The sequence below is a fragment of the Pleurodeles waltl genome, chromosome 7 (assembly GCF_031143425.1).
Source record: "Pleurodeles waltl isolate 20211129_DDA chromosome 7, aPleWal1.hap1.20221129, whole genome shotgun sequence".
In the NCBI taxonomy this organism is placed as follows: domain Eukaryota; kingdom Metazoa; phylum Chordata; class Amphibia; order Caudata; family Salamandridae; genus Pleurodeles; species Pleurodeles waltl.
In genome coordinates this window covers 1,022,974,564-1,022,992,711 of record NC_090446.1, presented here as the reverse complement: position 1 = coordinate 1,022,992,711, position 18,148 = coordinate 1,022,974,564, and the positions used below count along the sequence as shown (strand labels likewise).

The 18,148-nt window shown below is 44.5% G+C and overlaps 1 protein-coding gene across 2 annotated transcripts in view; it reads right to left on the bottom strand.

Moving 5' to 3' along the window:
* ABCA5 (ATP binding cassette subfamily A member 5) overlaps window positions 1-18,148 on the bottom strand; it is a 1,006,180-nt gene that overhangs the window by 365,547 nt on the left and 622,485 nt on the right. For both annotated transcript variants that reach the window (XM_069199839.1, XM_069199840.1), the window contains exons 21-22: window positions 5,966-6,093; window positions 4,490-4,627 (exon numbers count right to left, since the gene is read on the bottom strand). In XM_069199839.1, coding sequence (XP_069055940.1) covers window positions 4,490-4,627; window positions 5,966-6,093 — 266 coding nt within the window. The remainder of the gene's footprint in view (window positions 1-4,489; window positions 4,628-5,965; window positions 6,094-18,148) is intronic.

Below are 18,148 nucleotides of genomic sequence, written 5' to 3'. Positions count from 1 at the left end.
TAGTTAGGCCTTCTGAACAAAAGGACCTTAATCTGAGGTTGTTGAGCATTGTGTGGATTCAAGTTGCAGATGTGTTGTGCACCATAGGCGCTGCACTGGTTTCGAGAAGCGGTAAGAGATCCTGATGCGTCAACTTTGAGGATCCTGTTGACAGGGTTTGCAATCCGAAGACTAGTCTTGAGGATGCATTGCGCATTCAATGCAATGGGTCGGTTCCAATGAGCAGGAAAGCTGCAATGAGGAGTTCCATCATCAAGGCTGCCATCAACAGGAATGTGAGGACCTTGTGCAGGGGAAAAGCGTCACATAGTGGTGGTTCCAAACGTGTGTCCCATCCACGCAACACGGCAATGTGTTGCTTCTGCTCAAAGATGCACTGCTCAACTGAGGCGATGCATTAGTTAAGCAGAGGATGCGTCCACTGAAGCAAAAACCTTAGACCCCCTTTCATGGGTCCAGGACTGGGGTGGCACCACTTGGCAGGGCAGACTCACAGAGGGCAAAGTCCAAGTGCAGGAGCAGGGTGGATGGAAGTCTTTTATGTCCCTCAAATTTCAGATCAGGAGGCCAGCTAGCTAGTCCTTGGAGTCACTCTTGGATCCAGTGATGCAGGTCCAATCTTTCTCTTCCAGGCAGGGGAAAACAGCACAGCAAGACAGGAGTCCAGCAGAGTGGCAGTCCTTCAGCAGCACAGCAGTCCTTCTTCCTGGCACAGTATTCACAGGTCAAGAAATGTACTGAAGTGGTGGTGTCTAAGGTCCAGTAATTATATCGAGTTGGGTCTTTGAAGTGAGAGAGACTTCAACGACAGGCCTCTGAAGGGCACAGAGGTTCTGCCCTTCGTACCCTTGCTCCAGTCTCACCACAGGGGGTTACAGAGCCCTTTGTGAGAGGACACCGAACAGTATATGCTGGTGTAAGTGACGCAGTGCCCAGCTCTTCCGTTCCATCCTCCCAGGTTGGCCCATCATGTCACACCTAAGCTGTCATTGTGTGTGGCTATCTAGGGGGAATACCCAAACCCAGCTGTCACCCAACCCAGACAAGTGATAAGAGACAGGCAGCAGGCACCAACTGGCTAAAGTAAAAAAAAAAATGGCAACTACACCACAAGTCGTGATTTTAAATTGCGAGTCCAGAAACAGCAAACCTGAAAAGTTTTATCTCTTCCAGATTGTGAATTACACTTATAAGATGTAATAAGGTCATCCTAATGTTTACCTATGAGAGATATAGACCTTGCTGTAGTGAAAAATGACTTTAGGACTTTTTCACTACCAGGACATATAAAACTTAAAAGTACATGTCCTGCTTTTTAAATATAGTCCACCCTGCCCCCTGGGTTGTCCAGGGTCTATCTTAGGGCTGACTTGTGTGTATGAAAAGGGATGGCTTGGGTCTCGCAAAAAGGTTATTTTGACAGGTCGACATGGCAGTGTAAAACATCACACCCAGGCTCTACAAAGGCTGGCCTGAGACATGGTTAAAGGGTCACTTAGGTGGATGGTACTATCAGTGATGCTAACCCAAAAGCAGCATTTGATTTACAGGCCATGGGCACATGTAGTGCACTTTACTAGGGACTTATAAGTAAATTAAATGTGCCAATTGGTCAGGAGCCAATATTACCATGTTTAGGGAAAAGCCCATAGTACTGGTTAGCAGTGGTAAAGTCCAGAGAGTCCGAATACCAGCAAAATAAGGTCAGAAGAATGGAGGAGGTAGGCAAAAGGTTGGGGTGAAGACCACCCTAAGACTGTCGGGTCTAACAGACAGTTTAACTGAGATTATAATGGAATTTTCCATTAAAGCAACCAATATTATTTTGTTATGCAAGTTTAAAGTTTGGGTAGAGAATCTTGATGGCAGTCAAGCTAGCAACAACCTAAATGCCATGCCATCATTTACTTCACACAGCAAAAATCCTACAGGTTACTTGGCATAGTCTTGATCTGATCTTTGCCCCTACTGTTTTAGTGAAATATACATTGTTTTACTTATAACAACCAGTTAATCAGCTAGTAAATGTTAATATGGCCATTGCTCAGAAACTGCCACCTTCAACCAGCTCAGGATTCTCAGAGCTTCATGATCCTGGAGTAAACTTGCTAGAAGCCAGGCCTGTGGGTTGTTTCCAGATTAAATGTGCACAACTAAGGTCCTACAAACTTTCGCCTTAAATCATCTGGTGTTGTTCCAAAAGGATCAAAAGAGGGGTTGTTAAACTGCTACTGAAAAAATCCAACTTGGATATCTCTACTGAGCAAACTATAGACTAATATCTGAAAATTTGGAAAAGGTCGCCTTTGAAACCTGTGAACCCAGGTTCAAACCACGATTATAGTGTTAGACTCAACATTGGTGATTCTGGGCAAATCACAATCTGCTTGCGTCTATACATGTGTAAACTGTATTTGCGCAAATCTCACTTGATGCAAACTATCTTCTAGATGGTCTCTGAAACTCCTCACATAATATACAGCGCTCTATTGCTCTACAGGTAGGTTCATAATATGTAAATACATATACATATATAACTTTCTCTTAGATTCTAGTGGTTAGACGTCAGACTGGATTTAGTGACAGAGACAGCACTGACAACCTTGCCGTGTTAGGTGCATATTAAGTAACAACCATTCCTATAAGACTCACAGGAATAGTAAATGGAAACCAAATCCAATTTCATTGTAAATAAACAGATTCAAGTTACTCATAACATAATGACTGAAATTACCCGAATCGTATGCCAAAAGCCATATCAAATCCCTAAGGTGAGGCAAAAGGCAATGGAAAAAGAAGTACAGGCAATGTTAGATGCAAGGATCATAGAACCCTCTAGTAATGAATGGTGTTCCCCAGTAGTCCTAGTTCCCAAGCCAGATGACAGCCTGAGATTTTGTGTTGACTTCCGCTAAGTAAATTCCATTTCTCAGTTTGACACTTACCCCATGCCCCGGGTGGATGAATTGATGGAGAGGGTGGGAAAGGCAAAGGTAATGTCTACCCTGGATCTCACCAAGGGGTACTGGCAAACACCAGAGTTCAGAAGGTAAGTAAAAACACCATTTGCAAACCCTACTGGTCTCTGTCACTTCAGAGTGCTACCATTTTGTCTTTAAGGGGCTCCTGCTACGTTCCAGCGTGTAATGGACAGCCTTCTTAAACAACATACTGAGTGTGCCAGGGCCTACCTTGATGATATTGTGGTGTTCAGTCCATACTGGGACACCCACTTGTACCACCTAGAACAAGTTCTATTGCCACTCACACAGGCAGGGTTTACGTTGAATCCAAAGAAATTGCTATTCGCTACCAACCACATTGAATACCTTGGGTATTCCATTCACAACGGCGTAATACAACCCCAGCTAAAAAAAGGTGGAAGCAATCTAATAAATACCCCGACCAACAGCAAAAGAAGTCAGGTCATTTTTAGGGCTCATGGGTTATTATTGCCAATTCATTCCACATTTCTCAGACATCACAAGCCCTTTGTCTGATCTCCTAACCAAAGCCAATACAGGAAGGCACCTTGAATAGTCAAAAAAACACTTTTCTCTAAGTTAAAAGAAGCCCTTTTGATGTGCCCTTTTGATGACCCTGATTTCACCTAACCATTTGTACTACAGACTGATGCCTCAGGCTGTGGATTTGGGGCAGTGTTACTGCAACCAGACTTGAAAGGGAACCGACGGCCCGTATTATATATAAGTTGCAAACTGTTTCCAAGAGTCTTACCCTATACCACCATTGCGAAAGAATGCCTCGGTATCAAATGGGCCATTGAAACCCTCCAGTACTATCTCCTAAGACGCACCTTTCACACAATAACTGATCACGCTCCTCTTACTAGGCTGGAACAAAACAAAGACATTAACCCAAAAATACTTAGCTGGTTTATGGCAATATAGTCTTTCTCTTTTCAGGTCTTTATCGTCCATGGAAAATTATAAGAGAATGTGAACTATCTTTCTCGTTTTCCCCTGACGCAACGTGCCATGTGACAGCTTGTTTCCTCACACCTCAAACCACATTTTTCATTAAGAAATACTTGGAAAATATATTATGAAATGAGCTCATTTAATATGACATTCCACAAACAATATTATTATTGTCCATTATACGGAAAACCTGAACCTTACAATTACCAAAAGTCAGATTTTGGAATATGCTGTGTAGGAGTGAATTTTTCCATCGGGGAAGAAGAGTAATTAATTGAATATTTAAATGATACCAAACATTTAATAAAATAAATAAACATCTAACTATGACTTTTTCTATATTACATTATAGTACTTAGTATTTTGTTATATTTTAGGAAGCGGACCAATAATAAAGCTTAAGATTTAGGATGACCCACAGTGAACTGTAGCTTCAAACAAAGTAAACAATCGCAGACTGAATGAGACTCACAAAAAGGACACCATGAACAATAAAAAGTACCAAAGCAAATTCAATTACTACGGACTATGGCTTACAAATCACTTACTTGAAAGAAAGGGTTGCTCCAGACATGAATGGACTCCGTGCTATTTAGGCTGTCAAGCACAAGATTGCTGATGACGTTCACTAACACTGGCAACGAGTGAACCATGGTACTGTTGAATACAGCTTCAAAGGTATAAGACTAAAGAAGTTAAAAGGTACAATTTAAAGTTAAAAGAGAAGATGAGAATAATCCTTGCAACACAAATAATATTGTCTGTAAGGAGGAAAAGAACAATAAATGCAGTGTAAAAACAGCATAAAAAATGCAGTGCACAACTACAATTACAGCAGCCACCACCTATACATAGTTTTGAGAATACAGAAAAATTGAAAATGTGTTTTCTCTCGCATCTTCTCAACATTTTACTTCCGGCCCTCGCTGTTATTTGTTTGCAACTAAGGTACAAATGCTGTATGGTGTGACGATTTGCAACTGATGGCAAGTGCTAAGACCACGTGTACATATTACAGGGTCTAGCATACTTGCCTCCACCAAAGTTACAGGATATGTCTAACTGCTATGCTATGCTGTTGAATACAGATTTGTTATTATCAGAAAAAAAGGCATTCCTTTCTTTCCCAGACTACTCTATCATTCAGGAACAACTGCTCTCTTACAAGGCTCATCTAAGGGTTGAGACTATATAAGGGAGAACTAGTTGAATAATTTGGTCCTGTATTCCACTTCCCAAGGGGGACTTGTGTAAAGAGAAGGTTATTTCGGAAAGGTAATAGCAGAATGCAGGTTTTGCCACCATTCACAGGGAAAAACCTTTAGTAGATTATCGATATATTTCCATGTGGGGCAATTTTAAACTCTAAGTCGTTACTTATGAAAAAAGGTATTCTGCTCATGCTCTAATTTGGTTGCTGTTGTATTTTTATGTGTATAACTTATTTTATTTCATTATTTTATTCGAAACAAATTCATAAAATTAACTGATAAGATATCTCCATTGCCTAACAATAAATACAGCAATCTGTAACATGCTAGCTATAATTCTATAATTTTAAAAGTAGACACTAATGGTATTCAATTTTGTAAACACTAGACAGTGTGTTTTAACAAAACTCATCTGGTTTCTTTTTCTAACTCATGGAGCGCTTCTCACACAACACAGTAGTTTGAATGTAACGTCCAAATCATGCTCTCACACATTTCTGTACATTTAGCATCAATGAAGTGTTTATATGGTTAAGATGTGCATCGGAACAATCTCACGTACTTCGTGAGGAGTGGGCACTATGAGAACTAATCTTTGAACCATATTGGAATACTATCCCAACACACATCACAAGAACAGAGGCACTGTAGATAAAGGTCTTAAGCCACTTTATGAACCAATTAATACAGATGAAAAGAATGTGCGAGGAGGGTGAAAATAACGCATGGAGAGGGAAAAAGGAACAGGTGGAGCAGGCATAACAATCTCCTCTCACATCACTGAACCTGCTGCTGCCAGTATGTCAACTATACCTTTTCTGAGTAGAGGACATTTAAAGCTGCATTGTGCGGGGAGATGGCAATGTAATCACTTCCATTAATTAATTCCACTGCAATTTTCTGACTTCTAAGTGAATTAATGATGTCATCGATAGTAGACCCTTGCAAAAGAGAATAGGAGACGCATTAATGCACAGCAGATTTTGCTCATAAAAGCACACTGGATAATTATGCTCTACTATTAACTAAAAACAAAAGTTAATGGCACTAATCAAACAAATTCACTCCTAAAAGTTGCACATTGGTACTTTCTGATACATTACGTACTCTAACTCTGGAAAAAGTTGTTCTAGCTTATGGCATCCATCAGCAACTGTGGTATTTGGAAAAACAAATCCTTATATAACCCTGCATCCTCCTAAACTGAAAGAGGTTTTGTGGGTTCTCAGAAAATCCACAAGCCTGTTCTTAAAAAATACACACATAAATATAAACCCAAAATGAATTCATGTTATTTACAAAGAGCAGCAAACAAGAATCAGTACAAACCTGCTTCTATGAAATGAAATGTGATGGTTTTGAACCCCAGCTTTTATCAAATGCTACATTACTTGGATTCACTATGGACACCAAATGAATCCTCAAGAACCACGGTGCCAAAAAAATACAAAGACGTTGTGACACCAGCTCTTTCTTCTAAAGAAAGTGACACCGTTTCTTCCAGAAAGCAACTCCAGAACTGCTATTTAAGCCCTTCCACTTTCACATCTGGATTGCAGTAATACCCTGCACCATGGTCTAAAAGAGTCCACACTGGCACCCCTTAAGGGCATCCTACAGCCACAGCACGTCATCCTGGATCTGAAGAAATGTTATCACATCACACCATCCTGATAGAACTCCACTGGCTTTACTTGCCTGTCCGCAACATTTCCAAAATGAGATGCATCATTTACACAACCAGCATCCCCATTTATCTTGAAGGCAAACTCACCATTTCTGGTACTTCTTGGAACACTCAAAACCAAGACACCATCAGACTGCAGACTTAGAAGTGTAAGAAAGTAATAATAAGCCAGCAGGCCTGTAGGAAGTTGGCTCTGTATATACTATTTCAAAGTAAGAAATAGTGTGCACAGAGTCCAAGGGTTCCCCTTAGAGGTAAGATAGTGGCAAAAAGAGATAATTCCAATGCTCTATATTGTGGTAATGTGGTCGAGCAGTAGGCTTATCAGAGGGTAGTGTTAAGCATATGTTGTACACACACAGGCAATAAATGAGGAACACACACTCAAAGACTTACTCCAGGCCAATAGGTTTTTATATAGAAAAATATATTTTCTTAGTTTATTTTAAGAACCACAGGTTCACGATTTACAAGTAATACTTCAAATGAAAGGTATTTCACTCAGGTATTCTGGGAACTTTGAATAATTACAACAGCATGTACAGTTTTGACAAAAATGGCAATAAGCTATTTTAAAGTGGACACAGTGCAAAAATCAACAGTTCCTGGGGAGGTAAGTAATTGTTAAGTTCACAAGTAAGTAAAACACTTACAGGGTTCAAAGCTGGGTCCAAGGTATCCCACCGTTGGGGGGTCAAGGCTACCCCAAAGTTACCACACCAGCAGCTCAGCACCGGTAAGGTGCAGAGGTCAAAGAGGTGCCCAAAACACATAGGCTTCAATGGAAACAGGAGTGCCCATTCCAGTCTGCCAGCAGGTAGGTACCCACGTCCTCGGAGGGCAGACCAGGAGGGTTTTGTAGGGCACTGGGGGGGACACAAGCAGGCACAGAAAGTACACCCTCAGTGGCACAGGGCTGGCCGGGTGCAGAGTGCAAACAGGCGTCGGGTTTTGTGTAGAAAGCAATGGGGAGACCCGGGGGTCTCTTCAATGATGCAGGCAGGCACGGGGGCTCCTCGAGGTAGCCACCACCTGGGCTAGGCAGAGGGTCGTCTGGGGGTCTCTCCTGCCTTGAAGTTTGGTTCAGTCAGGTCCTGGGGGCTGCGGATGCAGTGTTGGTTCCAGGCGTCGGGTCCCTTGTTACAGGCAGTCACGGTCAGGGGGAGCCTCTGGATTTCCTCTGCAGGTGTTGCTGTGGGGTATCAGGGGGGTCAACTCTGGGTACTCACGGGCTCGCAGTCGCCAGGGAGTCCTCCCTGTAGTGTTAGTTTTCCGCAGGTCGAGCCGGGGGCGTCGGGTGCAGAGTAGAAAGTCTCACGATTCTGGCGGGAAACGCGAAGTCTTTAAAGTTGCTTCTTTGTTGCAGAAAGTTGCAGTTTGTTGAATAGGGCCACTGTTCTCGGGAGCATCTTGGTCCTTTGGATGCAGGGCAGTCCTCCGAGGCTTCAGAGGTCGCTGGTCCCTGTTGGATGCGTCGCTGTTGCAGTTTTCGTCGATGTAGGGAGACAGGCCGGTGGGGCTGGGGCCAAATCAGTTGTCGTCTCCGTCTTCACTGCAGGGCTTCAGGTCAGCAGTCCTTCTTCTTCTTTAGGTTGCAGGAATCTATCTTCCTCGGATCTGGGGGCCCCTAAATACTGAATTTAGGGGTGTGTTTAGGTCTGGGAGGGCAGTAGCCAATGGCTACTGTCCTTGAGGGTGGCTACACCCTCTTTGTGGCTCCTCCCTGTGGGGAGGGGGACACATCCTAATCCTATTGGGGGAATCCTCCATCCACAAGATGGAGGATTTCTAAAAGTAAGGGTCACCTCAGCTCAGGACACCTTAGGGGCTGTCCTGACTGGTGGGTGACTCCTTGTTTTTCTAATTATCTCCTCCAGCCTTGCCGCCAAAAAGTGGGAGCAGTGGCCGGAGGGGCGGGCATCTCCACTAGCTGGGATGCCCTGGGGCGCTGTAACAAAGGGGGTGAGCCTTCACCCAGTACAGGCTTTGTTCCTGGCCACAGAGTGACAAAGGCACTCTCCCCATGTGGCCAGCAACATGTCTGGTGTGTGGCAGGCTGGCAAAAACTAGTCAGCCTACACTGGAAGTCGGGTATGTTTTCAGGGGGCAACTCTAAGATGCCCTCTGGGTGTATTTTACAATAAAATGCACACTGGCACTTATTGTGCTGAGAGGTTTGATACCAAACTTCCCAGTTTTCAGTGTAGCCATTATGGTGCTGTGGAGTTCGAGTTTGACAAACTCCCAGACCATATACTCTTATGGCTAACCTGCACTTACAATGTCTAAGATTTTGCTTAGACACTGTAAAGGCATAGTTCTCATGCACTTATGCCCTCACCTGTGGTATAGTGCACCCTGCCTTAGGGTTGAAGGCCTGCTAGAGGGGTGACTTACCTATGCCACAGGCAGTGTGAGGTTGGCATGGCACTCTGAGTGGAGAGCCATGTCGACTTAGTCTTTTTCTCCCCACCAGCACACACAAGTTGTGAAGCAGTGGGCATGTGCTGAGTGAGGGGTCCCTTGGGTGGCATAAGACATGCTGCACCCCTTAGAGGCCTTCCCTGGCATCAGGGCCCTTGGTACCAGGGGTACCAGTTACAAGGGACTTACCTGGGTGCCAGGGTTGTGCCAATTGTGGAGACAAAGGTACAGTTTAGGGAAAGAACACTGGTGCTAGGGCCTGGTTAGCAGGGTTCCCAGCACACTTTCAAGTCATAACTTAGCATCAGCAAAGGCAAAAAGTCAGGGGGTAACCATGCCAAGGAGGCATTTCCTTACAAGGCCTTTTTCATCTATGCACCCAGTGTCTGAAAAAACATCCCTGTATCCATTGGAACTGACCCAATTCTGCTCCAAATTAGGAAACAGCTGAAGATGCACCTCTTTAAAGAACACTCCATCTCAAACAATTTAACAGCACACAGACCAGCTACTACACCCTATCACTTGTTGACTTATTGTCGGTCTTCGACCCTATTCTGCACCCCACTGCATTTTAGCTAGGTTTGTATGATAGATATAACACATTCGTCCATACAATCCTCCTTCAATATCCTATATGGCAGAGCTAAAGTACTTCCTGCTTATTTTTGTCATCTTAGAAGACAGAGTGTTCACTGTGTCTTCGCACATAATTGTATCTAACTTTATGTGATTAAATCATTCATCGGCTCTTCATTAACGTCGTCTGCATCAGAAGTGACGTTTTGGTGTCCATATAATGGCCACCCAGGCACGCTGACTCAGTTTCTTTCATGACTGTTTCTGACACAGAGCCGCGTAAACATGAATACGTTTTGACCAAGTTGCAACATCTAAAGGGATCTTCGAGGTGAACAGCCCAGTTTGCAGAGCGGGGGGATGAGAAGGTCAGTGAGGAATATGCTGCTAGATGAGAATCTTTACCAGAGAAAAGCGTTAGCACAGGTAAGTAACTTGTTCTTCTGATAGAGACTTCTAGATGCACATTCCACAACTTAGACTGGATATCCAAGCAATACTTCTCCAGAGAAAGGTCTGAGAACTGGCTAAAATTAGAAAGTACTGGAGAACCGAATGGGCAAAATGCCCATCTCAAAGTATCTGACTGTCCAACCAGTCGTGCTTTGTGAATGTGTGGAGTGATGCCCAGGTAGCGGCTTGGCAGATGTCAAGGACATGTATCCCACATGCTAATGCAGTAGCAGTCGCCTAGGCCCTGGTGGAATGGGCCCCAAAGCCCTCAGGAGGCTTGTTTTTAGCTAATACCTAATAGATTTTAATGCAGTCTACAACCTAATGACAGATGGTTTGCTTCTGTACAGACCTACCCTCTTACGCTCCAATGATCCGGATGAAGAGCTGATCTTTCACCTGATGGTCTTTGGTGTGATCAATGTAGAACAAAAGAACTCCCTTCGGGTTCAGGCGATGCAGTCTCTCCTCTTCCATGGAAGGATGAGGTGAGGCAAACAAAGTAGGCTGAGTGATGCTCTGCCAGACATGAAATAAGATGACAACTTTCCACAGGAAATACGCAGATGTGGGAAAAAATAGTTTGTCAGGGAAAAGATGGACACAAAGAGCCTGAAGCTCACTCCTGGGTGATGTAATGGCCTCCAAGACGACAGCTTTCAGGGTCAAGAGCCACTGAGTACAGTTGTGTAGTGGCTTGAAAGGAGAACACATCAGAAATGTGAGGACCAGACTGAGGTCTCATAAGGGCATAAGGGGTAAGAGGGAACAAGTGCTGTACACTTTTTAGGAAATAAGTCACATAGGTGACTTGAACAGGGAAGGTTGGTCTGGCATCCGGTGTAGTTGCCATTTGTGATCCACAGGGCATCGATGGCAGAGTTTGTCTGCCCTGGAGTTCAAGGAGCCTGTCAGGTGCTGTACCACCACTAAAATGTTTTGGCCCTCCAGTCAGATACAAGGTGGGGAACCTTATGGCACAGCATTCATGACCTGAACCCACCCTGCTTGTTGCAACACTACATGGTGGTGATGTTGTCCGTGGACAACTGAACTAGCCTATCTTTGATGGATGGGAGTAAGGCTTTCAGTGGCAAGCAAATTGCTCTCAGGTCTAGAAGACTGATACGAAACTGGGATTCAGCTAGAGACCAGAGTCCTCTGAGCTCCCCCTCTCCCAGATGGCCACCCCAACCCAGATGTAATGCTCAGTCACCACTGTCAGTTCTAGGTGGGGAAGGGAGAGGAGTCTGCTGCTGACCCAATCTCAGTTCATTCGCCACCACAGCAGGTCTTTCGCAGTAATCTTCAAATCTGGACACAAGATGAGCTGCAATGACCGCCATCACTTTAACTAACTCCAGAGAGGTGCTGGTGTTTGTGGACCACTGTTACGTGTAGGTAACACCTGTTTGCTCAGAGGACGGGGATATTAAAAAAAAGTGTCCTGGAAGTCCCTAAGCTACCATCTAGTCTCTAGAGTCTAGGTCAGACAAGACTGAGCCAAGGTGAGCATTTTAAACTTCTCTTTTTGTAGGAAGGCGTTGAGATGGCAGAGATCTAGGAAAGGAAAAAAATCTTCCACCCTCTTTTGGGAACCAGAAAGTAGTGAGAATAGCAATCACAACTTACTTCTGGAGCAGGAACCCTCTTGAAGGCTTCCTTTGGTCGAAAGAGCCAGAGCTTCCTGACAGAGTAAGGGGAAGTGGTCTTCCATCAGCAGTTCTTAGGATGGTGACAAAGGTGGAGGGGATTCTAAGAATTAGAGGTATGGGAAATTGGGTTACTGGTTGACTAGGGTGTGAGCCTTGGTGATGCAGCGACCACAATCCTTGTCAGGGTAAGGCACAAGTAAACCCCATATTAACCTGTGTTCAACCCACTAGTAGCTTGGCACAGAGCAGTCAGGCTTCACTTAGAGGCAACTATTTGTGCAACACTTCAAACAGTAAAACAGTGAAAACAACACGAGACACATTGCACATTTCACGTAACGGCTGCTATTTATCATAATGTAGAATATGCAAGAATTTATGCTGTTGATCTAGATGTGTATGGGACATGGGGATGTTTTGTAGTTTTACCTCTTGGAAATCAAAAAAAAAAAAGAAAAAAAAGATGCCACTCCAGGATAGAAAAAGCAAAAGTTTGTAAATAAAATAAGACCAAAATGACAACAATCATTAGAGGAGGAGATATGAATATTTAAAGAATACAGTGTAAAATAGTGGCTAAATGAAAAAGGCGCCAACCGCAGCTTTCTGGTTGCGCTGGACCAGGTCAAAAGCAAAGTTCAGGCCGACCACGATGGAGTGCAGGTTGGATACAGTCCCAGGTTAGTCCTGCTGAAGTTTTGCCTTATCAACTTCTGTGGCAAGAGTCCTGTTCGCATTAGGGAGGTCCATGAGCATTAAGGAAGGCTGTCGGTGTGGTGTGAAGAGCAAGCCGGGAGTCGCTGACGGAAATGCTGGAGCTTTGTGTTGGCAGTCCCCCGTGAGCGGTTGATGCTGCTGTGCAAAGAGATGGACCAGTCGCACTTTGTTGATTTCCAGGGCAAGCAGCAGGGTCTTGGGTCAAATAAGTCTGTTCAAGGTCATGAATAGCCCCAAAGCTTGATTTTAGCGCCTGTGAGCCACACCACGGATCCAGGACGTGGGAGGCACCATTGAGGGTCAGGAACTCACCGCAGCTGGGTCCAGATTCTGGTTCAGGATGTTGGGGAACCTTTTAAGTCCCTGAGGCTCAGATCAGGAGGCTAGCAGACTAGCCCTTGGAATGACTCTAGGGTCCTGAGTTCAAGATCAAGTTGAAGGTCCAGCTCTCCTGCAAAGCAGTAGTACCTGTAGCAGCACAGCAGTCTTTCTTGCTGGCAGAGTACATACAGGTCCAGAAGGGCACTGAAGAGTTGGTGTCTGAGATCCAGTAATTATACACAGTTGTGCCTTTGAAGTGAGTAGAAGCTTCTAGAGGCTTGCCTTAGAAGTGCACAGATGCCCTGCCTCCCTGGCCCTGATTCCAGACTAACTACAGGCAGTAGGAAACCCTGTTCAAGTGTAAGTGGTGCTAGACCCAGTTCCTCCCACCCACCCCACCAGTGATGGCCCATCCAGTCATAACTAAACTCCCCATTGTGTGTGGCTGTGTAGGAGGAATACACAAACCCCAACTGTCAGCTACACCTAGTCATGTGACCCAGACACAGCCTGCAAGCACCAAATGGCTAAAAGAGTGAAATGGCAACTTTCTAAAAGTGGTATTATCAGAATTGCAATTTGAAATCTGTCTTCACCCTAAGTTATCATTTTAAGTTGTGATTCCGGATGTCGTAGGACTCTTACATTGGGGTAAGACTGCTTAGTTTAGAGCGGCCGCACCACTGAGTGTGGGTGACTGAGTCAGTCCATACTGACTGGAAGCTGATGGCCTGACTTTGTCAGCTAGCTAGCAGCACCTCACCCAAACCTATAAAGTAAAGGTGATTTGTGGCAGCCCAGAAACATGTCACTCTGACTCCTCATATTTGTAACATGACATTAAAGATCATAATCTGTGAAAGCGGTTTGCAGAATTGTTGTTGTGTGTGCAGTGGGTTCAGCTGCTGTGCTTGTTTCTGGGTTTCAGAATTCAAACATCCTCTTGAAGAGTTTCTTAGATTTTAGAGAGGAAATGGAAGCATAGCACTACTGCTTCACATTCTTCATTTATGCTTTGTATATTTTGGGATATTTCTAGTAGAAAGAGTTGCTAGAGTCCACAGGTCACCTCGATCTGGTCCACCATACATTTCCCGAATCTAAGCAGTAGAAAAATGATTGACAGTTTTACAATTTTCAGTTCATTGTTGCTGGGGACTTCGCAGGCAGCAGGGGGGGAAGCTGGAGAGCGGAACTGGAGCGATGTGGAATGTGTCTTCCAGTTAATGCTTTAACAATCTTGTTTGTGGAGACGCAGACGTAGATGCAGTGTACAGCCTGTGTGGCACTCCTCGTCAGAAGTCTTGCTATGATCCAGCTCCTTGTGCAGAGGCCTTCAGCTGCTGCGATCCATACGCAGGAACCCACCGGCAGGGGGAGGATAGGCATAGTGGTGCACCCGGAACAGAACAGGATGGAACACAGGCAGAGAGGCTAGCAGTTGGGGAGACGACGAGGTGGCGGCAATGTAACGCACGGAACTGCTAAACGGTACTCAGGCACCCATCACTCTACCACCCTACCATCGACCGCCGCCTGCCTCCAGCTCCAGGAGAGATCAAGCGGTGACTAAGAGGAGTCTAAGAGGAGACAAAGAAGACTAAGAAGACCCAAAGGAGCAGGGCTGAGTGGGTCGAACAGAGCAGAAAGGAGCAGAGGTGAGCACAAGGGTTGGGGGCACCAAGGGCAGTCCAGGAAGAGCAAGGCTGTAGTCCGCCTCAGCCAAGTGTGTGCCCCCAGAACCCTGCAGAGGCGGCTCGGCTAGTGCTGGGTGAGGCTTGCAGGGGGCTGGAGAGCCTCACCCCATACACCAACCCCAGTCGAGCGCACATCCCTCTCTATCTTCTCCCAGCTAGACGCCATTTAGACCTCCCTCAGAGTGAACTCTGGTGGCAAGTCGTCGATATGCCACCTAAACAACACATCATATCACAGAATATACTTCCACCATTATTTATTCCTCCAATCTAAGTCTCAGCTCCAACTCAAAATAACAACTGAGTAATGCCTATTTTGCGCAATGATAGGAGAACTAGGCTGAGCTCAAGAAGGCGCTCACACCAACTAAAAGAGCCACATCCACTACTACACACATGGCAAATATCGAACCTGCTATCCTTCCACCGACGAACCGAACTGAAGGCAAGGTACTTCATGGCAAATCAAACCCTCAACCCAGGGGCGCTTTAAAATTCCCCCCCAAAAAACAAGGAAAGACCCAGGAAGAAACCACAGTGGTCCTACACCCAATTAGTTTACTGCCACGGAGGCCCGGGAACCTGCCTGCCGCAGCTGACCACAGACCAGAAACTATGCAAAAAGGAACTACCTAATCACCTCACTATAAAGATATCCTCCAGCCTGGAGCAAAATCATAATTCACCAAAAGAAAGCCACCCAAACAGGAACAGCATCAAGGTAATAACAACAAAACGGGGCAGGTCAGTTAAAAGAATAGCTCAAAGATCAGTCCTTAGATTGTTTTTTAAACAGGGCACCAAACTGCTTTGCTTCAGCTGAAGGCCAGCCCCAACTCAGGAGTAATCTTTGCGCCAAGATAGTGGCCGAACAGTGCACAAAAGAACCTCAAGTTCCATCATACAATGGGTCGGCCCAGCTGAAGGACGACACAATCATCAAAATATCATTCAATAGTACTACAGATAACATGCCAACGGCAATGGCGTACTACACACGTTATGAGAATCAAATCGAACATTGCTGCAGTATTGCCACCTTGCTCAACATTTCAAATGATGCAGCCCTCCAGCCAGCCCAAAAAATACAGGAACATAACACTTGTACCTCTCCACCCTGCACTGCATAACCCTCACAAACCCCACAGGGAAATACCTGTCAACCAGAAAAGACAACTTTTTATCCCAGGACAGGACAGTCTGCCTCCAAATACGAATCCCCTATTGTGCTAGAAGGCAGGAAGAGGCCCAGCAATGAAAAGAAGCACAGCGACTCTTTTGACAATCAGTACTACTCGCCTTCTACCTTGAGCCAGATGGATTTAACAAGCGCCCTGAAAACAGTAAGCATCTTGGAATTTCAAATGGATACAGACCAGTCCGACCTGCTGGCATCGATCAATATTACTTTGACAGCCACAATAAAAGCACTCACCTGGCTATCGGATAAGCTTGAAATGCAATTAGATCTCATATATGTATTTGCCAAATCCATTAAGAAACTTGGATTGAAATTTACAGCCTTGGAACAAAAAGGGTTAACCATTGACTCCGTATTATTGAGTACTACTACATCTGTAAGTGCATGTGCCTTCATGCTGATAGTGGGTAAACTATCATCCCTACCAGAAGTTCTGACTTCCATGTTCACTGAATGGAAAATAGCCCTGCAAAGATCTGGTATCACCAGGCCATCAGCGCTAGAAAACAGCACAAGCTAAATCAGCAAATCAGGTTCCGATGAAAGCAACAACTGAAGCATTAACTCAAGAGGTGCAAACGTCCCCAAATACTATTGCATCTCTGGTTCCAGTGCCCTGGCAGGATAATCATCCTAATCACCCTAACCCTCCAACTGCAAGAGCCAACTTAAAAACTGATGAGACCCACACCTTGCAAAAACTTCTATCGCCACCTACAGCAGCACTAAAGCAGAGGTATGGAGAAATGCAGACGCACCCAATGATCTGAACAGCAGGGTGCCACACTGGACAAAAGTTCTATCAAGGAGAGCCACAAAGAGAATACAAAAGGCAAAGAATAAAACAGATAAGGCCTCGTTACAGGCACAGCAAAACACGGAATTCAGGACAGCCTCACCAGACGAACCAAACGTATATCCTATATTTTCAAGGGAAGAATGGCCGAGCAGAAAAACCAGGTGCATCACGACATCGGACAGTCAGCAGATAACCAGCCCACACAGTTACTGACTCAGGGCTTCAAACACAAAAGCGGCCAAAGGAGTACAACAGTAACTGAGCATGATGGCCATTTACCCTTGACCGGATCCACATTTAGTACATAAACGATAATTCTGATTCTGCAGATTCTTCGAATACTGTCATTTCACTATATAAACCCGAAGCGCAAAGCTCCAATAACTCATTACAATCTGATATAACAGAAAGCACACAGGAGAACCAAAAGTTAGTGAAGGGGAGACCCAAAGAATAAACTCTCAAAGGAACAGCGCACTATTTGCTGAACTAGCTCTTACACCCCAATATTGCTCAGAAGGGAGCCATGACATCCTGAATTGCTCAAACCTGTTGAGGCCATTAAAGGCATTACCAGAAGTGATTACTATAATCTGATAATATATCAAGGGTGGCATTTAAAGTGCTACCCGAATACAACAATCACTGGGAATCAACTATAATAATTGTAAGCCCCCCGACACTAGTTGATCAGATATTGACAAACAAGCTGGTCCTGGAGGAATGGGGCATAAAAGTGGAGATGACTGGCCAGATCAAATATCCCACTCCGTTTAAAAAAGAATCCAGTGGACTAAAGCAGCGAAAAACACAGAACAAACAGTATTCTAAAAGGGATAGGATATTCAAAGGCAGCAGGGCAGCATACCAATTTTTCCATACTCTGCACCTATCCAACACTGATGAGCCGCACTAGAAAAGTGTTTCTAACCCAAGGAACTGAAACAGGCATCAACAGGAGCTCCACTATCTCCAATCGTAAAAAACAGCAATATACCTAACAACAACATCAATGCAGGGATGCTGCAGTGCCTTCTGGCACTTGTCTCGTGGAATGTGACAGGCCTGACTAGACTACTGCTGTTACTATTGAGTTTATTTCTTACTCAGAATTATTTCAAAACCAATTATAATGGTCAAAAAACGATAGGGAAATTAGAAAAATGAAAAGGCTTGTATGCAATACAATGACTGAAAACACATAACAAATTGTACTTTACTAGGTATAACAATCGACCTACACAAACACAGGACTTATACAATCACAATTAATGGTATTACAGGAGGACAGAAACACAAACATAAGCCCTATACATTTAAATAGTGGTCACCGTTAACATTTCACATGTAATCCACTTCTGCATGCTAAGGTACTGGGCTTCTGCGTACACTTACTAATCTAGTGTTAAATATTGCTTTCACACTAGTGTGTTCTAGTGCACCTACACTCTTTATATTCTCAT